This window comes from Schistocerca cancellata, chromosome 8 (genome assembly GCF_023864275.1).
Source record: "Schistocerca cancellata isolate TAMUIC-IGC-003103 chromosome 8, iqSchCanc2.1, whole genome shotgun sequence".
NCBI classification, from domain to species: domain Eukaryota; kingdom Metazoa; phylum Arthropoda; class Insecta; order Orthoptera; family Acrididae; genus Schistocerca; species Schistocerca cancellata.
Window position 1 is genome coordinate 78972894 of NC_064633.1, and position 23036 is coordinate 78995929.

Below are 23036 nucleotides of genomic sequence, written 5' to 3' on the forward strand. Positions count from 1 at the left end.
TTGGTTGTCAAGACAGTAATGCATGAAGCCTTCAATGGCTACCGTAGCAGAATATTGTCAAATGATCTTTCACAAAACCCAAAGAAATTGTAGTCATATGTAAAGGCTGTTAGTGGCACTAAAGTTAATGTTCAGTCCCTAAAAATGAGACAGGAACTGAAATTGAGGGTAGCACAGCGAAAACTGAAATGCTTAACACCATACCACTGAAAAGATGACTGAAATGAGTATTAGTGTCAGTGGTGCTGAGAAACAGTTGAAATCATTAAAACTGAACATACTCCAGGGCCCGATGGAATTCCTATCAGATACTACACTGAATTTGTAGCTGAGTTAGCTCCTCTTTTAACTATCATCTATCATAGATCCCTTGAACAAAAAACTGTGCCAAATGGTTGGGAAAAATCACCTGAAGGCTAATAGAAGAGATCCACAAAACTACTGTCCAATATCTTTGACAATGATTTGTTGCAGAGTCTTGGAACATGTTCCGAGCTCAAACATACTGAAGTATTTTGAACAGAAGGATCTCCTTCAGGCAAATCGGCATGGTTTCTGAAAACATGAAATCCTGAAATCCTACTCGCACTTTTCTCAAAGGACATACTAAAAGCTTTGGATCAAGGCAGTCAGGTAGCTGCATGATATCTTGATTTCCAAAAAGCATTTGACACAGTAACACACCTATGCTTATTGTAAAAAATTTGATCATATGATGTATCAAGTGAAATTTATGACTGGACTGGGGATTTTTTTATAGGGAGGACACAGCATGTTATCTTGGATGGAGAGTCATTATAAGATGTAGAAGTAATTTTGGATGTGCCCCACAGAAATATGTTAGAACCCTTGCTGTTCTTGTTGTATATTAATGCCTTGCAGACAGTATTAATAGTAACCTCACACTTTTTGAAGATGATGCACTTATCTATAATGAAGTACTTTCTGAGAGAAAGCTACATAAATATTCAGTCAGATCTTAATACAATTTCAAAGTGCTACAGAGATTGGAAAATTGCTTCAAATGATCAGAAATGTAAAACTGTGCACTTCACAAAATGAAAAATGCTAGTGCACTCTAATATCAGTGAGACAAAGCTGGAATCATAGTGAAAAATTTGTGGTCTGAATGGGATTTGATCACGTGCTCTCTGGATCATGAAGTGCGTGCTTTGCCACTAGACCATTTTTGTTTTAGAATAAAAAAACAAAAAAGAATATGACCATTAGACCTTACGTGCATAGTGGAAATGCTAGCTGTGTCACCTCTTGAGATGATGATCGATGTCGGTAATTAGTGTTCTGTTTATAAATTTCCCCTCAATGGTAATGAGAAGCCAGGGAAAAATTGCAGCCAACATAAGAGGAAAATTTTGAAGCAGTGCTAAGGTAAGGTGGAGATGTAATTCCGTGAAAAGAGCACTATCTCCATGCGTGCCACACTCCCATACAAATTGAGACACTTACATTCTTCCTTCTCTGCGCCATTTTGCATACTCCATCAAGAACAGTGCTCTCACCATGCAAAATAATCCTCACTGAATAGCAAAGTTTCACACTGTGGCTCTAACAAGATAGGGTTATATCCTGTACGCTGAATATTAGCTCCAAAAACTAATAACACAGCATTTATAGGCAATGTTCGCTACCTCGTGTTCTCTTCTGTTCCCTCTAATATAAATGATTCTACCCACATAGAAGTGAATTTCCTGCAATTGCTCATTCGCACATGTTCACTTCCATTTGCTCCATTGTAAACCAGTTGTCTGTGAACTCTGAATAATTCCACTATGTGGCACTGCGCGAGTGATTCGTTAAGTTGCGCACTAGGCAGGCAGGACTGTACAAACTGCTGTTATAAGTTGTTCTTTGTGCAGCAAAAATGTGTAACTTCATTTTGTTTTACAAAAAGTGGGCACTGCCTCTTAGCAGCTAAAATTTTGGCAGTGCGTTTCTTTTGTTGTATTCTTCCTGTGTAAAAATTTCAGAGTAGGTTTCAAATTGTCTTATTGGACCATTCCCTTGTAAGATGAAAATGGACTAAGTCTCTGCTTCAACAGTAGAACTGTACATATTTTATACTAGGTTTCAGAGTTCAGCTGATATGCTCTGACAAAGTTTCATAACTTACACAGATGATTAGAAGTAAGAATAAATTTTATGATTGTGGGTAATAATTACCTTCACCGCTGGCTGCAGTTTTAAAATTCTCATTCTATGTTTAGTCTGAGAAAGACTTATCTTTAGAACTAACTGCTGCTCTTCATGATGATGCCGTACTTTCCTTCTTTTGTAAAGGCTTCTCTTCTGCAGCTATTAAAATGAATGATATGAGCATTAATACTGACATAAATGTTACTTCTCTTTGTGAGTATGAATATGAAATTATGTAATGATAATTTGAAATTTTTAGTCACTCTTACAGACTAAAAATATCTGTGATTTCACATTGAATTTAGAACAAAGAATATTAACAATATCAGACATAAGAGAGCACCTTATGTTTACAAAGCGCTCAGATAGCAACAACAGCAGCAATGGGAAAAAATGCAAAATATGAAAAAAGGAAATATTTGAATCATTTTTCAGAATTACATAGCTTTTATTCTTTACAAGAAAGCAAAAGATTAGAAAAAGGGAAGAGTAAGATGTACACGTCTTGAACAGATAAAAAACATTCTTCAAAAACCTAGTGGTGCAGGGGAGTGTCTCTTGGGCTGCATGTCGAAAAAAACTGCAAATAATATTATTTTCTGGCTATTGCTGCATTTAAGCAGTATCCTCACAGCTCTGACTAGAGCACTGCAAGTGTGTGCAAGAGAGAATACAAATACATTTCACATACTTTGGCAGCCACTACCAAAGATTACCGATGCTGCTTCGCCTAATAACAACCAAGGGAGCACCTGCTGTGCCATCTGCATGGCCATGTACAAGTTTGAACTTGGCCATATAGATGTCATGCCCTTGCATTCACTGGCACACAGACTGTGAATCATTCATGGTCACGTGGACGTCATGCATTTGTATTGATTTACATACATGCTGTGCATGCAGTGTGCATACACACTATGCACTTTGCTTACCACCAGAGCTGGGCAAAATTTATTCAAATGACGAACAATGAATGGAGATAAAAATTATTATATGCTATTTGTGAATATATTATTCTCATGTGTTAACAGAAAGTGTTCCAAACAGTACATAAATCTGAAATCCAATGACATTTATTTCTCCAATATTTCATATTTATTACACGAATGTATTTTTTGTTGCTTTTAAATTAGTTTCAAGAAAAACTCTTTCTGTCAAACATCTTATCAGAAACTTGATGGAATCGAAAGTCCAGGTAGGAATATCAACAATATCATGAGAAGGATAGAAAGAAACAAATTTGCAGCACAACTATGGGCAAACACAAGGTACCCTGCTATGCCATCCTGTTTATAAGTGATCTACTGGAAACCTTCCTAGCCTCCCAAAACCCCACACCCCTGGTCTAGTTCAGGTTCATTCATGATATCTTCATGATGGACATAGGGTCAGGATATCTCATTTCCTCACACCCTCAACACCTCTCCCATCTGCTTCTGTCAAGCCAGCATGGCAGCCTCCTAGATGCTGATATCCTTCCCTCTGATGGCTCTACCCACACCTCTGTCCACATAAACCTGTCAAACAGTACTTGCATTTTGACAGCAGTTATCTCTACCCCACCAAAAAATTCCTCCCCTACAGCCCGGTCACCTGCAGACAACACAGCTGCAGTGACGATAACTTCCTTGCCCAGTATGCTGAAGGTCTCACAAAGCCCTTCACAGACCTAGTCCATAAACTGATTTCCCATACTATATGCCTCCAAACCTACCACCACTCCTAAGAACCAGGTACACAGAGGCACTGTCTTTATGACCCACTACCATGCTGGCCTAGAACAACTGAACCACATACTTCACTGGGACTTTGATTATCTATCATCGTGCCCTGAAACGAGGGACATCCTAACCGAGATTATTTCCACCCCTCCTAACGTGGTGTTCCATCAGCCACCCAACCTCCACAACACCCTAGTCCACCCCTGCACTACTCCCAATATGCTGAAGGTCTCACAAAGCCCTTCACAGACAGGTGCTATGTCCCAGACCTAGTCTGTAAACTGATTTCCCATACTATATGCCTCCAAGGATCACATCCCTGTGGAACACCCAGATACAAGAACTGCCCAATCCAACCAGCCAGCACTTCCTGTTTTAGTCCTGTCACAGGCTTATTCTACCCCACCAGGATAGTCTGTGAAAGCAGCCATGCCACATAAAACGTTTGCTACAATCACTGGACAGATTTTTTTATTGCTACGACTACCAACCAGCTGTTCACCAGCATGAATGGCCACAGCCAAACTGTGGCCAAGAGCAAAGTGGACCACACTGTGGCACAACATGCAGCTGAAAACAACATCCTTAATTTCAATGGCTGAATCCTTCCCTCCACAACCAGATTTTCTGAACTACACAGATGAGATTTATCCTTGCAACACATTTTCCACACCTGAAAGTATCTCACCCTCAACTTGGGTAAGGTACTGTTCCCACACCCTCCACCCAACAGTTTATACCCCGTTTGTCCTACAGCTCCTGCCAATTCGTGTCCCCTCACCCTCATTATGTGACGCTCTCTGCCAGTCTACCCACATATCTTTTTCCTCTTCTCTGCCTGTCTCCTTTTTCGCTCCCCATTAACCCCTCCCCCTCACTCCCCTACAGCCTCCCAAAGCTGCTCCAGACAGCCTGGTCCAGCTACCATCTAGTCCCTTGCACACTCTGCTAGGCAACGCTCACTCCTATCCGACTCACCTGTACTCTGCTATCCCTCCACCCTCCTTGCCACAATCCAGACTACTGCTTGCATTCTACATGACACCATTGCATTCTGGCCAGAGGGGCCAGAGATAGCAGCCATGTGTGTGTGACATGTGTTTGCTTGTGTGAATGTGTCTGTGCTTTCTTTTGTGAAGAAGGCTCTTGCTGAAAACTAAATGAGTAACAGTTGTCTGTTGTGTCTTGCTGAAACTCAATGTGTCATCCCAATGATGAGCAGCAATCTATCCTTTTCCTAATATCACTCATCAAAAACCTTATATAATTTTCGAAAATTTGCGTTTCTGACATTATAGAAAATACATGCATGGTAGATATTGGTGCATTTTCTCTCCTGAATTCATCTTTATTTCATGATAACAATAAATGACTTTCAACTCACAATCTTCTTCAGCAAAAATTGAGAATACGTCAACACTGCTGTAGTTTTTCACAAATAATTTATTTTGATTCCATGTTAGCTTCATTTACCAAATCACATTCAAAATGAAGTTTTTTTTTTGTCTTAACATCATTCATAACTCGCGGTCTGATTTCTTTGACATTCATTTGACAACTATATGTCTGTAGCTTGGCGTACACATCACTTGGTCGTGGACAGTAGTAAAGATGAACTAATTGTTTTTAAATTGTAGGTAAGACATTGTTGCTATAATTGCTATTGGTGCAGAATGGTGAATAACATCTTTCAATTATCTCTTGACACTTTTTTTAATCTCAAAGCTCTACGTAGCAGGATAAACACATGTTGGACTGAAAAATTATTCCATATTCTTATCCTAAAGCACTTCTGGATCGCTTTAGATGTCCAGCAGAATTCCACAAATGCTTAGGAGTTTTTGAGATTTAAAGTCTACTGATGTTGGTTACAAGTAACTGAGTTCTAAGTTTGTCTAAGCACTACATAATTATTTCAATAAGATGTCCATGTCCATAGTGTAAGCAATCATGGAATAACGGAGAAAAGTGCTGCAGATTAAGAGCTTCTGTTGGCTGCATTCTCATTTTTGGCTACTTATGTATAGAGTACTTACACATACAGGCAGAGGAGAGGGGATGGGAGAGGGGGGGTGGGGGTTGGAAATAAAACTGTGCTCAACCCGAAGGTTGGTTTGCACACTGCAGTGCTTTCCTATGCATTGTGGTATGCCCTTACTTCCTGTCACTTCTCAAATGATTTACACAGCCAGTTAGAAAGGGATCTAGAGTTCAACATGTATCTTAAAACACGGTGCAGCTTGACTTGGCCTTTTTCTCATTGTCAGGGTTGAAAGAAGTGATGAGTAACAGAAAAAACAGTAGAATCGGTGGGGGACTGAATGCAAAATCTTTTTTTCTTGTCCCCCTTCTTTTTCTCTATTTCTACATCATCTTTCTCCTTCAGGACGATTAGTTCTGTGCACTAAGACTTTTCAACATCTATTGATGAAAATTTCATTCAAATGGTTCAAATGGCTCTGAGCACTATGGGACTTAACTTCTGAGGTCATCAGTCCGTAGAACTTAGAACTACTTAAACCTAACTAACCTAAGGACATCACACACATCCATGCCCGAGGCAGGATTCGAACCTGCAACTGCAGCAGTCGCACGGCTCCAGACTGTAGCACCTAGAACCGCTCGGCCACTTTGGCTGGCCAATTTTACTGAGCCACTGAAGCACATTTATGTGTAGTCTGTTAATAAGTTATTTATCAAACAGAAACTGCACAGAGCCAATAGAATTAACATTCACAGAATTTGGTACAGGAAGTAAACAAAGAAAACACAGTGGCATTCTGTGTTACTTGCTGAGTTACAAATAATTTATTCATAAATAAATTTGTTTGGATGACCTACTTATTCAAATAATTATCCAGCTATAATTTATCTGGGAAATGTCCATCTCTGCTTACCACTAGAACTTGCACTCCTTTCCTCTTTCTGTTTATAGCAGTTAATAATACCAACAGTAATGAGTCCTGTAAGTTCATTTGCTTGATTTACATGCAAGAGCCTATATTGTAGCTGGATTGAAGTTTCTTTTTGTTAATTATAAACAAAGTTGACAATAATAATCTGTTGTCATGCTCCTCAACACGAATCTTTTTCCTTTGTTGTGTGCAAAATATGACTCAATTCACAGGTTTACAGCATACCCATTGAAATAATGGAAAATCAGCAGCTAAAAAGAAATTATAATTCAAAATGCGTTCTGACATTTGTTGAGCCCACTAGTGCTGCTACATGGTGATGATGCTGTATAAATCTATGTTTCCTTAGCCACATGGTAAGGGCACTCAGTGAGTACACGCCAATCAGTGAGAGTGTGCTGTGGCAACTGAAGGTGGAAATTGCCAGCCTCACACGCAATGTGGGTGAAGTGAGTGAAGGGCAGTGAGTGCTGCTCACATTGTTCTGCCACGCATATGAAGTGCTCTAGTTGTGACCTCGCTATAATAAAGGATATTATTATAATTACTGAGCAGGCTGGTCAATAAAATCTGTGGTAGTTTCCAATATGAACCTCTCATTCTGCGCCAGTGTATTCACTGTTTTAAATCATACCTGGATAGCTTAGTTGGTAATAGCATAACCCACAAAAGGTCATGATATGAGTTTGAGTTCAGATCTGGCATGTAGTTTTTTAACACTTTTCATGCAAAGCATCTCTGTTACATTCTAAAAAAGATTAAAGCTGTCATCAACTTGAAGGTTGATCTGAACACTACAGTGCTTTACTAGGTATGATTCTACTGGAAGTGCCATGCCCTTGTCTACCTTCAATTTAAATTAATACAACAATGAGAAATAAACTACTATTGAGTAGGACAAACTACCACTTGCCTTTAACATTAACTGCTGAGTGACACATAACTACATAAAAATAAACAATGGTTGCTACTGAGTTACACGTACAGATAAAGAAAAGAATATAGAGTTAAAATAATATACACTGGGGGAATAACAAATGTTCAAAGCTGACACATGAGAGCGGAAAAAAGGGGAGAGAGTAGTAGAAATGGCCACACGCAGGGCCTAAGGGACATTCAGATTATGAGGCACTATGTTGTGCTGAGCAGCATATTCCACAAATGGGTGACAGAGGTTTTTTTTTTTTTTTTTTGCCCATTCATACAAATAGAGAGTGGCTTAGTGATCATGCCCAGATATAATGTGCAGTACAGAGTTGCACTGGAGAAGAAACATAACACAAATGTCTTACATTTTATGAGTTGTGCATACCAAAATACTGAAGAAGGAGCTGTTGTGTGTTTGCATAAAACGGGTCTTAGTCCTAGGTAGTTCAGAGTGTTGAGACACAAGTGGTTTAGAGCAGCTGTGAGATAAGAATGGGCGTATTCAACACCACAGTGGTTGACGTGGCTAAATGTTCATGTCTGGGGTGATATTGTGCAAATATGGGAGTATTTCTTCTTGCCATACATTCAAAAGGTCAGTGATGGTGCAGGAGAATCTCATCTACAAACAGAGTTGTTTGTAGATGAGATAGGGATTATATTGAATATCTAGAAGGACTTCTAGGATACTATGATAAAAATGAGTTCTCACTTAACTATCACATTAACGTTACACAGTAAGTACATGGAAGGATAAAAGAAAGATATTTTAAGGTCATCAAATTAAATCTTATTGATGCAAATATTTAAATGTGTAAATATTTTGAACAGAACATTTTCCACAATTTGTGAACCTCAATGCATGTTTTATATGTGAATGTTTTCTACAAAAGAGCTGAAATAACAGTAAAATAAACACAGCAAAAAATGAGGATGACAAAAGCTATAAACTGAAGGTGCTGGACGATAAGAACAGTAATCAAAGCTCCACATATAAATAAAGTATATGGATTTGGTGGTAACAGTCTTATGGCACACTGAAATAAGCATATAAAAAAACTGAAAATTAAAATAATTGAAATAAAATTACCCGGTGCAGGGCATGCTGCCTCAGACGGTTACTTCTTCTGTATGGTACTAAATCTTGCTGAAGACCATCACTCGTGAATGTCACATTCCTATTAAGAAGTTGGGACAAATGCTGCTTCTTACCACCAGCCAACCGTTTGTGCCTCCCTTTCCCATTTACCTGTGAAATTAAATTTCGCAAATTTGTTGAAATGAGCTGTTGAAAACAAATTATGTAGTTGAAACGAACAACGGCTATAATTTGAGAATCTTCAACATTGCAGCGCATCAGCAATCGTTAGTCAATATATTAAAAAAATAAAAACCCGCCTCGATTGCGAAAAAAGCGCCTAGTGATAACCTAGGTTTCGGCGTAGATAACTACACCTTCTTCAGAACAACAATAAAACCCGCAAGTGCCTAAGAAGACTTTGTCAATGATTAAAAGAACACCTTAGCTACACATTTATAAACGAAAAATAAAAGTAAAACATAAACAGTACATATGTACAAAGTCAAAACCACTACTTAACTTAATGGTGTACGCTTCACCTCACACCGGCCTATGTTCGATGGGCTATGACCCGCCATAAACTGCAGCTACAAATGGTCACTCACTTACAAGCCTGACCAACTACCTATGCACATGCACAAGACAAGGGAAGTTACTTGAATGCGCATGCGCATACAAATACGAGAAAGTTTATACATGGGTCGGGGCTAAATAGCCCATATATTCCCAACCGTGGATCAACGTATATAAAAAAATGGAATGGATAGAATAAGTGACAAGCTAAATGGGAGATGAAACCTAAAAATAACTGCACACGGTTGCTTATGCTAGGAAAGAAACATATATGAAGCTACCTATAACAACAGGAGGAACTCTTAAAAACTATACCTAAAGCCAGTAGTTAGCCTGGGGGAGGGGAGGGGGGGGGGGGGCGCTGAGGGGACGTTATCTAAAGACGTTGTGGTAATAAAGATATAGGGATAAAACATGAGGTGTTCAATGGGCTAAAATCACCTTCACCATAAAAGGAAAATGAGGATAAAAAGAATGAAGATGAACAGCTTGACCAACGGCACTCGCCAATCAGCGCATGCATGTGAAAATCCCCAGATCATCAGATTTACAAGTATGAAGACCAAATTAAAGGTGCGAAACCTTCAAAAAATTTTCTGTTTCTTAGTAGAAGTTGGTCAATAAGGATATTGTCTTTAGCGTGTTACAGATGCTTAAAGATCTGACTACATTCCATTATCCTCGTTTTGCTTTTGTTGATGTTCATCCTATATCCTCCTTTCAAGACACTGTCAATTCCATTCAACTGCTCTTCCGAGTCCTTTGCTGTCTCTGACAGAATTACAATGTCATTGGCAAACCTCAAAGTTTTTATTTCTTCTACATGGATTTCAATACCTACACCAAATTTTTCTTTTGTTTCCTTCACTGCTTGCTCAATATACAGATTGAATAACATCGGGGAGAGGCAACACTCCTGTCTCACTCCCTTCCCAACCATTGCTTCCCTTTCGTGCCCCTCGACTCTTGTAACTGGCATTTGGTTTCTATACAAATTGTAAATAGCCTTTCGCTCCCTGTATTTTACTCCTGCCACCTTCAGAATTTGAAAGAGAGTATTCCAGTCAACATTGTCAAAAGCTTTCTCTAAGTCTACAAATGCTAGAAATGTAGGTTGGCCTTTCCTTCCTCTTTCTTCTAAGATAAGTCGTAAGGTCAGTATTGCCTCATATGTTCCAATATTTCTACGGAAGCCGAACTGATCTTCCCCAAGGTTGGCTTCTACCAGTTTTTCCATTCGTCTGTAAAGAATTTGCGTTAGTATTTTGCAGCTGTGATGTATTAAACTAATAGTTCAATAATTTTCACATCTGTCAACACCTGCTTTCTTTGGGATTGGAACTATTATATTCTTCTTGAAGTCTGAGGGTATTTTGTCTGTCTCATACATCTTGCTCACCAGATGGTAGAGTTTTGTCAGGACTGGCTCTCCCAAGGCTATCAGTAGTTCTAATGGAATGTTGTCTACTCCTGGGGGCTTGTTTCGACTCAGGTTTTTCAGTGCTCTGACAAACTCTTCAGGCAGTATCATATCTCCCATTTCATCTTCATCTACATCCTCTTCCATTTCCATAATATTGTCCTCAAGTACATTGCCCTTGTATAGACCCTCTATATACTCCTTCCACCTTTCTGCTTTCCCTTCTTTGCTTAGAACTGGGTTTCCATCTGAGCTCTTGATATTCTCTCTCTCTTTTCACCAAAGGTCTCTTTAATTTTCCTGTAGGCAGTATCTATTTATTTATTTATTCCATGTGATCTGATGGTAAACAGTGTGTTGCAGATGTCGGAAAATATAATTTAACATTGTTAACATATATGAACGTAAGCCTAGAGTATTCTAATGTATTATATTGCTCAATGTTTTCAATTTAACACAAACAGCAAGATTACTGTTCTAAGTGAGATAAGCCTCTACATCCTTACATTTGTCCTCTGGCCATCCCTGCTTAGCCATTTTGCACGTCCTGTCGATCTCATTTTTGAGACGTTTGTATTCCTTTTTGCCTGTTTCATTTACTGCATTTTTATATTTTCTCCTTTCATCAATTAAATTCAATATTTCTTCGGTTACCCAAGGATTTCTACTAGCCCTCACGTTTTTACCTACTCGATCCTCTGCTGCCTTCAGTACTTCATATCTCAGAGCTACCCATTCTTCTTCTACTGTATTTCTTTCCCCGATTCTTGTCAATTGTTCCCTTATGCTCTGCCTGAAACTCTGTACAACCTCTGGTTTAGTCAGTTTATCCAGGTCCCATCTCCTCAAATTCCCACCTTTTTGCAGTTTCTTCAGTTTTAATCTACAGTTCATAACCAATTGATTGTGGTCAGGGTCCACATCTGCCCCTGGAAATGTCTTACAATTTAAAACCTGGTTCCTAAATCTCTGTCTTACCATTATATAATCTATCTGATACCTACTAACATCCCCAGGATTCTTCCATGTATCCAACCTTCTTTCATGATTCTTGAACCAAGTGTTAGCTACGATTAAGTTATGCTCTGTGCAAAATTCTACCAGGCGGCTTCCTCTTTCATTTCTTAACCCCAATCCATATTCACCTACTATGTTTCCTTCTCTGCCTTTTCCTACTCTCGAATTCCAGTCACCCATGACTATTAAATTTTCGTCTCCCTTCACTACCTGAATAATTCCTTTTATCTCATCATACATTTCATCAATTTCTTCATCCTCTGCAGAGCTAGTTGGCATATAAACTTGTACTACTGTAGTAGGCATGGGCTTCGTGTCTATCTTAGCCACAATAGTGCGTTCACCTTGCTGTTTGTAGTAGCTTACCAGCACTCCTATTTTCCTATTCATTATTAAACCTACTCCTGCATTACCTCTATTTGATTATGTATTTATAACCCTGTATTCACCTGACCAAAAGTCTTGTTCGTCCTGCCACTGAACTTCACTAATTCCCACTATATCTAACTTTAACCTGTCCATTTCCATTTTTAAATTTGCTAACCTACCTGCCCGATTAAGGGATCTGACATTCTATGCTCCGATCCGTAGAACGCCAGTTTTCTTTCTCCTCATAACGACGTCCTCTTGAGTAGTCCGCTCCCGGAGATCCGAATGGGGGAGTATTTTACCTCTGGAATATTTTACCCAAGAGGACGCCGTCATCATTTAACCATACAGTAAAGCTGCATGCCCTCGGAAAAACATTATGGCTGTAGTTTCCCCTTTGCTTTCAGCCGTTCGCAGTACCAGCACAGCAAGGCCGTTTTGGTTAGTGTTACAAGGCCAGATCAGTCAATCAGCCTGACTGTTGCCCCTGCAACTACTGAAAAGGCTGCTGCCCCTCTTCAGGAACCACACGTTTGTCTGGCCTCTCAACAGATACCCCTCCGTTGTGGTTGCACCTATGGCACGGCCATCTGTATCGCTGAGGCACGCAAGCCTCCCCACCAATGGCAAGGTCCATGGTTCATGGGGGATTAATGTGGAGGGGTTCATAGATAAGTGAGTGTAAAGATGTTGGATGGTATTGTTATATTAATCCTCTTTGGGAACGTTGTTCTATTATTTTATCTATTCGTGTAAATAATTAATTGCTTGATGTGTATACTTCATCATTGAACAAGGTTTTCCTTTCTGCTTTGGTTTTCTGTACATGGTAATTTTCTTGCAGTGTTAGGAGGTGTTTTTTTTATTGTTGAATCTGATTATTTACATGTAATCTTCTCTAGTGGTTGGTTTCTGGTCATGTACTCTTAGGTGTCCTGCAAATGTGGAGTGGTTTGTTGCATATTTCCAGGCTCTCATGTGTTCTTTGTATCTGACATCAAATGTTCTACCTGTTTGTCCTATGTATCTTCCTTCAAAAGTGTTACACTGTAGTTGATATATACCTGCTTTCTGGTATATCTCTGTTTTTTGTCATTTTTGGGGTGTATTTTTGTACAGAATTGTCTGTTTATTCCCCGTCTTTTGAAAATGTTGGTGATTTTATGGATGAGTTTGTGTTTGTATGTCATTGTGTACCATCTTGTGTTTTATTTCATCTTTTTTTTATTATCCTGTGTAGTTGTTATGGGACTGCGTGTTTGTGCTGTGTTCTGTTGTGTTGTTGTCTGTGGTTTGGTGCTTTCTGCTTTTATTTTACTTTTAATTTTATTGTTTAGCTTTCTGACTATGTTGTTATTGTAGCCATTATTTTGTACGATCTGCATTATTATGTCCAGTTCTTCTTGGTAGCTTTCTTTGGTACGTTGCACTGTGTTGAGTCTATGGAGCATGTGTCGAAGTGCTGCTTGTTTTTGTGTGTGTCGGTGGTTCGAGGATTGGGGAATGATAATGTCCGTGGCTGTGGGTTTATGGTAAACTTCAAACCTATGCTTATTGTTTTGTATTTGTCATCTGTGTACCTGAACCAATATAATATGTTGTATTCTTTTGCTACTATTTCTGTGAAAATGATATATTCAATGTGGTTTACAAAAATATTTGCCAAGTCTCCTGAAACTGGGGACCCCATTGGTAATCCATCTTCTTGTAAATAAAATTCATTATTGAATCGAAAATAATTTTTTTCTGTTATGAGCTTTATGATGAGCTGTTATGATGAGAAAACATGGCGCTGATAAGTCAGTGTAATAGTGCAGCTCTCCTCACAAAAGCAAACGTTTTGCAGTGCAGAGTGCAAGGAATGTAAAAAATGTGTTGTAAAAGGAACTCTGTGTGTGAAGTGTCACTTCTGGCTACATGAAAAGTGTGCAAAAGTGAACCTAAAATTCATAAATGATGATTTCCTGAAGTGATGCCAGGATTGTTTACGGACCTGTTAAAGTGAAGAAAAGGCTGATCTCCAAAGTGAAGTGACTGCAAAAGAAACTGTTATTCAAGTGCTGCGGAAAGAAATTGAATCCCTCAAGGACGACTTGTTAGCATTACAAAATGAAAACAGCGAACTTCAGGCCAAAAAGACTGTGACTGCGGCGACCACATCGCCAGAAACGATGAAAATCTGCGGGTGCAGAGTGATACAAACCTTGTTTCAAAAAATAGTAATGAGGTGTCCTGTGAAGCAATAAAACGACAATCAGAAGTATTGATGCCTAGAAATGAATATGTGGATCTTATTCATGAAGAAAACTCTGACGCAAACAGCTCCCAAAAAATGATCGATGCAAACAAGGAACTATGCCATATGCGGAGAGATACAAATACGAGCTCCCTGCAAGACGAGAGTTTCACGTCACACGAATTAAAACAAAGTGCAGACTCAGTGGGCATGAATACTACATATAAATGGACAAGTGGAAAGTTCGAGAACAAAAGATGTCATAGTATTAGAAGTGTAGCTAAAAATGAATTTCTCATAATTGGTGATTCCATGTTGTAAAATGTCATAGTGCCAATCTGTGAAGTCGAAGTCCGCCCAGGAATTAGGTACCATCAACTCAGTAACTATTTCAAAAATATTACAAATTCAAGAGAACACATCGAAAAAGAAGCGAACAAAAATTACAAAACCATTTTCATCCATGTTGGGACAAATGCCCTCCGAGGATACAGCGAAGAGGAAATTATTAACGAATCAAAAATTATAATCCGATCAGCCAGAAAAATTTACCCTGCTTCCAGGATAGTGATCAGTGGAATTATAAACAGGGGGTTGGTGAGTGACAGTTACATCAATCGAATCAATTGCAGAATTAATGAGTGTTGTGACAGACTAGTTGCTATATCTATAAACTCAAATAAGTTTTTGGGCAAGGAATGTCTAGCCAAGGGTGGACTGCATCCAAACAGACTAGGATCGATGACCTTCAGCAAAATGTTTATGGATGTTTGTAAAATCATTAAAACTAAGGGAAACTAATATTTAATGGAGGGAATGTAAAAGAAAAAGAAATCTGCTAAAGAGTGTCTATGGAAATGTTCGCTTAATACCATTAAAACAAGCAAACGTTCTTATTTGATTCGCTGGAATATAAATGGCTTAAGTTCTAAATCTTCCAGCAACCTAAGCTACAAACTCAATGAGTTAAAATTCTTCTCTCAGAAGGTAAAAACATAAAAATTATTTGCTTAAATGAACACTGCCTTAGCTCTAATACAATAAATATTTTAAATAAATTGAAAACTTCAATGTTGCAAGCAGCTATTGCAGGGAGAAAAAATCTCACAGAGGTTGCTGCATAATCCTAACATGTTGATCATTTCAATTTATAGAATTCCAGAAAGGGCTTTAGTCATGACATTCCTCTCTAAATTCCAGTGCTTGCTAGATAAACTAAAGAAAGAAAAGAAGAAAAAAAATTGTAATAGCAGCAGATTTTAATATAAACACTGCAAATGACAATAAAGAGTCAACAACTTTTATTGATTCAATTAAAAAGTCTGGTTTTAAACTAAATTTTTCGGAGTTCACCAGAGAATGTATTCATTCAACAACATGCATCGACAACATTGAAACAAATTACTACTTTGATAACGTACATAAATCCTGTCTAGACTTAGGACTTTCTGATCTCTCAGCCTTATTTGTCTTATTGCCAAATCTGATAACCATGATATAAGAAAAACATATACCAAAAGAAGTTTCGGTAAAACAATTATTGAAATATTCTATGAGAAACTAACTGGTGTTTTGAGGATGGTGATTCAACAAATGAAAACTTTAGTACTTTCTTAAACAGTTTTCTTGAAGTATTTATTGAAGCTTTCCAACCAAGATCATATTGCAACAAAACATCAGGTAAGACAAGATGGATCACATCAGGAATAAAAATATCGAGTGAGAGGAAAAGGAAGCTACACAATCAACTGGAGTACAACAAAGATCCTGATTTTGTAAAATGTGTTAGAAATTATAAAACTATTTTTTAAAAAGTTGTGAAAGCTTCAAAACAAATGGCAAATAACAAATTCATTCTAGAGCAGAAAAATCAAACAAGGGCAGTATGGTATGTAGTTAAGTCTGAATTAGGTGTCCGAAACCATAAACAAGACATTTTAGAAATCAAACTTAAGGAAAAATCAGTTGTAAATCCAGCTCAAATATCTGAGTGCTTCATAAATGTAGCAAAATCTGATTTAGACATAGCAAATTATGAGCAGAAAGTAAACGGCTTTGGGTTAAAAGGCAATACCAGTGAATGTCTCAAAAAATTCAACACGGTCTCAGCAAAATTTGTTGAAAATGTCATACTCTCCTTAAAAGACAAAAACTCTGCTGGCTGGGATGGGATACCCACCAAAATAATTAAAAATGTTTACAACATAATAGCTCATCCTCTCTCTTTCTCTCATAATACACAAATCCTTTGAAGGAGGTTTCTTCCCTGATCTCTTGAAATACGCGGAAGTAAAACCATTGTTTAAAAAAGGTTCAAAATATGATATAGGAAATTATCACCCCATTCTATACTCCCTGTCATATCAAAAATATTTGAAAAAATTGCTGCTTTACAGATACAAAGCTTCATCACACAGAATGATATCATCTCACCTAACCAATTTGGCTTACAACAAGGCAAAAACACAGTAGATGCGATAAATGAGTTTATCGAAAAAATTAATTCATTACTAGATAGGAAAGCTAAGGTCACACGAACATTCTGTGATCTCACAAAAGCATTCGACTCTGTAAACCATGCCCTAATGCTTTTCAAACTCAACATGTATGGAATAAGGGATGTTGCTTTGAAATGGTTTGAATCATATCTCTGGGAGAGGAAACAAAGGGTAGTAATCACATCTCTGAGTGGAAAACTGTGTCACAAGGAGTTCCTCAAGGCTCAATCCTTGGACCCATTTTATTCCTGTTCTGTGTAAATGACTTGCCTCTCAATATAAATACTCATTTAACTTTGTTTGCAGATGATTCTTCTGCCCTAATTGAAAATGAACATTCTGACAATATACCACAGTGTGTCATGAATATGTTAAGTAACCTGGAAACGTGGTTCAGTCAAAATGGCTTAAGGCTAACCATTTCAAAAACCTACATGATGAGTTTTAAAATCGAACATACAAAAACTGAAGAAATCTGTGTCATGCACAACTATCAAAAAATGGAAGAACTTGACTCAGTCAGCTTCAACATTCTGTGAAGACAGAACTTTGAGTGGGAATTCTTGTATAGAAGATCTAGAAAATAAATTAAACAGCCTCGCTTTTGGAATGGAAAATTTAGCCTGTGCCACTGATATGGCCACCAGCAAAATCACATATTATAGCTACTTTGAATTGGTTATTCAATATGGAATCATTTTTTGGGGGAACTCGGGAAATGTTACACGAATTTTAAAGTTGCCAAAAAGAATCATTCGCAACATGTGCTCTGCACAGCCGAGGGCATGATGTCAACCATTACTCAAAGACCTAAAAATATTAACTGTCCCCTCTTAATACATCTTTGAGGTGGTTCTTTTCCTACGCAACAGAGCTGACCTATTAAAAAAAAAAATATTTTGAACACTCATATGACACAAGACATAAACAGAACTTTACGCTCACCTCTCATCACTTAAAACTGTGTGCTCAGACTCTGCAATATGTTGTTGTTGTTGTCTTCAGTCCTGAGACTGGTTTGATGCAGCTCTCCCATGCTACTCTATTCTGTGCAAGCTTCTTCATCTCCCAGTACCTACTGCAACCTACATCCTTCTGAATCTGTTTAGTGTATTCATCTCTTGGTCTCCCTCTATGATTTTTACCCTCCACGCTGCCCTCCAACACTAAATTGATGATCCCTTGATGCCTCAGAATATGCCCCACCAACCGATCCCTTATCCTAGTCAATTTGTGCCACAAATTTCTCTTCTCTCTAATTCTATTCAATACCTCCTCATTAGTTATGTGATCTACCCATCTAATATTCAGCATTCTTCTGTAGCACCACATTTCGGAAGCTTCTATTCTCTTCTTGTCTAAACTATTTATCATCCACGTTTCACTTCCATACATGACTACACTCCATACAAATACTTCCTGACACTTAGATCTATACACGATGTTAACAAATTTCTTTTCTTCAGAAACGCTTTCCTTGTCATTGCCAGTCTATATTTTATATCCTCTCTACTTTGACCATCATCAGTTATTTTGCTCCCCAAACAGCAAAACTCAAACTCATTTACTATTTTAAGCATCTCATTTCCTAATCTAATTCCCGCAACATCACCCAATTCCCGCAACATCACCCGAATTAATTCGACTGCATTCCATTATCCTCGTTTTGCTTTTGTTGATGTTCATCTTATATCCTCCTTTCAAGACACTGTCCATTCCATTCAACTTCTCTTCCAGGCCTTTGCTGTCTCTGACAGAATTACAATGTCATCGGCGAACCTCAAAGTTTTTATTTCTTCTTCATGGATTTTAATTCCTACGACAAATTTTTCTTTTGTTTCCCTTACCGCTTGCTCAGTATACAGATTGAATAACATCGTGGATAGGCTACAACCCTGTCACACTCCCTTCCCAACCACTGCTTCCCTTTCGTGCCCCTCGACTCTTGTAACTGCCATTTGGTTTCTGTACAAATTGTAAATAGCCTTTCGCTCCCTGTATTTTACACCTACCACCTTCAGAATTTGAAAGAGAGTATTCCAGTCAACATTATCAAAAGCTTTCTCTAAGTCTACAAATGCTAGAAATGTAGGTTTGCCTTTCCTTAATCTATTTTCTAAGATAAGTCATAGGGTCAGTATTGCCTCACATGTTCCAACATTTCTACGGAATCCGAACTGATCTTCCCCAAGGTCGGCTTATACCAGTTTTTCCATTCGTGTGTAAAGAATTCGTGTTAGTATTTTGCAGCCGGGGGTTATTAAACAGATAGTTCAGTAATTTTCACATCTGTCAACACATGCTTTCTTTTGGATTGGAATTATTATATTCTTCTTGAAGTCTGAGGGTATTTCACCTGTCTCATACATCTTGCTCATTAGATGGTAGAGTTTTGTTAGGCCTGGCTCTCCCAAGGCTGTCAGTAGTTCTAATGGAATGTTGTCTACTCCTGGGGTCTTGTTTCCAGTTAGGTATTTCAGGGCTCTGTCGAACTCTTCCCGCAGTATCGTATCTCCCATTTCATCTTCATCTACATCCTCTTCCATTTCCATAATATTGTCCTCAAGTACATCGCCCTTGTATAGACCCACTATATACTCCTTCCACCTTTCTGTTTCCCCTTCTTTGCTTAGGACTGGGCTTCCATTTGAGCTCCTGATATTCATACAAGTGGTTCTCTTTTCTCCAAAGGTTTGTTTAATTTTCCTACAGGCAGCCTCTACATCCTTACATTTGTCCTCTAGCCATCCTTGCTTAGCCATTTTGCACTTCCTGTCAATCTCATTTTTGAGACGTTTGTATTCCTTTTTGTCTGCTTCATTTACTGCATTTTTATATTTTCTCCTCCTTTTGTCAATTAAATTCAGTATATCTCATGTTACCCAAGGATTTCTACTAGCCCTCATCTTTTTACCTACCCGATCCTCTGCTACCTTCACTATTTCATCTCTCAAAGCTACCCATTCTTCTTCTACTGTATTTCATTACCCCATTCCTGTCAATCGTTCCCTAATGCTCTCCCTGAAGCTCTCTACAACCTCTGGTTCTTTCAGTTTACCCAGGTCCCATCTCCTCAAATTCCCACCTTTTTGCAGTTTCTTCAGTTTTAATCTGCAGTTCATGACCAATAGATTGTGGTCAGAGTCCACATCTGCCCCTGGAAATGTCTTACAATTTAAAACTTGGTTCCTAAATATCTTTCTTACCATTATATAATCTATCTGAAAGCTTCAAGTATCTCCAGGCCTATTCCATGTATACAACCTTCTTTCATGATTCTTGAACCAAGTGTTAGCTATGATTAAGTTATGCTCTGTGCAAAATCTACCAGGTGGCTTCCTCTTTCTTTCCTTACCCGCATTCCATATTCACCTACTATGTTTCCTTATCTTTCTTTTCCTACTCCCGAATTACAGTCACCCATGACTATTAAATTTTCGTCTCCCTTTAATATCTGAATAATTTCTTTTATCTCATCATCATACATTTCATCAATCTCTTCGTCATCTGCGAAGCTAATTGGCATATAAACTTGTACGAGCTAGCTGGCATATAAACTTTTACTACTGTGTTAGGCGTGGGCTCGTATCTATCTGTAATGTTATAGGGACGGGCATATAATTTTGCTGCCTCCTATATCTGCCACCAAATATTGCACAGTGCCTTGCAAGGTACAAATACAAATGAATATGTTCTTAAGGAGTATAACAACTGTACAGTAAGTACCCTCATCCACTTTCTACCGGATGGTATGTGACCTGCCCAATATGCCATTTATCGTAATGTAGAGACACACCAGTCACATGGAGCCCACCAAAGGTGTAGCAGTCAAAGATGTAAGGTGGCATCAGAGCCATCTGATGTTTCATTCTGGGTGCTCCCAACACCTCTGTAAGCTATGGTGGAGCCCTGAGCCTCTCAACAATAGCCTACACAGCTTCCAGTTGTTTGTTAACAGTGGTAAATCATCTTTGTGCTTGTATGCAACATAATCTGACCGTAGCGATTTTTTGCTAATAAATACAAGCAGATAAACCTGAAAAATAATCAAAAGATCTAATGCTGAACAACTTAAGCTGAGTAACTCAGTAACTAGACTAAAGCAAGAGATAACTTAAAAAGGATCATGAGTAACCAGTGGCAAAGAAAGAAAGAAACTGGATAGATTGAATCTAGATGTGCAGATAAAAAATCAATAAACACATGTCTATCTGCAAAGTATCACAGAGAAGAGAAATGGAATACTGCTTCAAGCACACAGACATGTGGGAAAGTTAACAGGCTGAAGAGTCTGTGTTCAAAACTGAGCATAGTACTGAAACTTCTGAGAATGACAATGTTGCGTTCCAGCAGTTAATAATACTCCATCATAAACTGACAGCTCTCGGGATTGTTCTGAAAGGGAGAGGAAATTTGGCTGAATGATCTAACATCTTGAATAGAACAAACACTGAATATGAGTGACAATTTGATCACAGGAAAGGCATCTACCCAAAAAGTTAAAATATTATGAATTTCACAAATAATGAAAACAGCAGACTCTGTGCAACAAGATAAATGCTACAAAAATAGACACAGAGAGACAATGCACAGAAAATCGTATTAAACTCTACACACTGATAATAGAGGAAGGACATTCCTTGGGCACTGACTTTTCTCAGAAAACACTGCAAATGAGAGTAACAGTGATAATAACATAATATCAATTTTCGCTTTGCACTCTACATAATCTATTGTAGAACTAAAACCAGAGTTCAGTCCTACCTTGCAAGAGAAACAGCCTTCTGTTGAGATAAGCTTATCCTGAGAGACTTGGTAGGGATCTGGTTCTATAGGATAGGTCGGAACATTCCCAATGTCTTCTGTTCCATACCCATGAGTGGCAGGAGTAATAGTTGATAAACAGTGTCCCTTGATCAACACAAAAAATAGGTAATTAATTTTTTGATATGTGTACTTCACTCTTTTAATTGTTAATTAAGATACTTACTGCAGCTTTGTAGAAATTAGATGATACACAATGTAATGAGAAATGTCACTTATAAAACTAACACAGTAACTGCACTATTCTTATCAGTTTTAAATGTAGTAAATTAATATAATTATAGCTATACAAATGTACTTTCCTGTTATTGATATATATACCAAAAGACTGTACAAAAGACATTTACTGAAAATCACGGGTCAAGTTTTTCAGTACACGACAGTTTTATTATTGCAGTTTATATGCACAGAACAAAGAGGTTTTGGAGACTACAGTTTTTCACAATGTGTGCTGAAGTATTTACAGTTTTTATATTGTACATATTATTATAAAGTCATATACAGGACATTAAATTATTTCAACAGCATTTTCTTTACAGGATCCATAAATTTTTTGTGAATTTAATTCCCCATATCTATGCTCAGATGATCATAGTTCAAACTGAACATTTCAGATTATTGAAAGTCTGAAGTTTGAGAACAGACATTCCAAGTGGTGGTGTTTCCAGTTATAGCTGTTGGCCATTAAAACAGAAGCACCATTAAGACAGAAAGCAATGAATGTCAAACTGGCATGAAGTATACTCTATATATATATTTTATGAAAAGGAAAGTTGCACAATTAAAGCTTTTGGCCATTAAGGCCTTTTTCAACAACAGACACACATACACACATTGTGACTTTCCATCCTGGATTTTCTGTTGTTTGACTGCAATTGTTCTCAACATCAAACAGGGCTAGTCACATGATTTTTGGGATGATGCTGCTTGTCAACAATTTGTGGTAATAGCGAAACCTGAAACTACATATATTCATCTTGTCTCCGCATTTGAGTTTTAATAACAGCTATGGTACAGCATTGTCATTGCTGCCGATGTAAAGAGAAATACGTGAAAGGAGGACCAGTTACTTTTCATAGGTATGCATAACAAACATATACTTGGAAATGTCATATTGATATGAGGCACTTTGTATGTTGAAAAATAAAGAGACACGGTATTATAAAGTCTTGTATTGTAGACATAATTTCTGCTATTTTATGGCCTTGTATTTATGAGAAAATTGCTTGATAAATTTGCAAATGATATTCAGTAAACTGCCACTCAGTGGATGCATATTGGTGTTATGTTCATATACAGAT

General features: G+C 38.0%; 1 protein-coding gene across 1 annotated transcript in view; it reads right to left on the bottom strand.

Annotated features, from left to right (window-relative positions):
* The window catches only part of LOC126094444 (fibrillin-2-like), a 354361-nt gene that overhangs the window by 11747 nt on the left and 319578 nt on the right, over nucleotides 1–23036 (bottom strand). Inside the window, exons 43-45 of the mRNA XM_049908817.1 lie at nucleotides 21676–21822; nucleotides 8808–8966; nucleotides 2182–2313 (exon numbers count right to left, since the gene is read on the bottom strand). Coding sequence (XP_049764774.1) covers nucleotides 2182–2313; nucleotides 8808–8966; nucleotides 21676–21822 — 438 coding nt within the window. The remainder of the gene's footprint in view (nucleotides 1–2181; nucleotides 2314–8807; nucleotides 8967–21675; nucleotides 21823–23036) is intronic.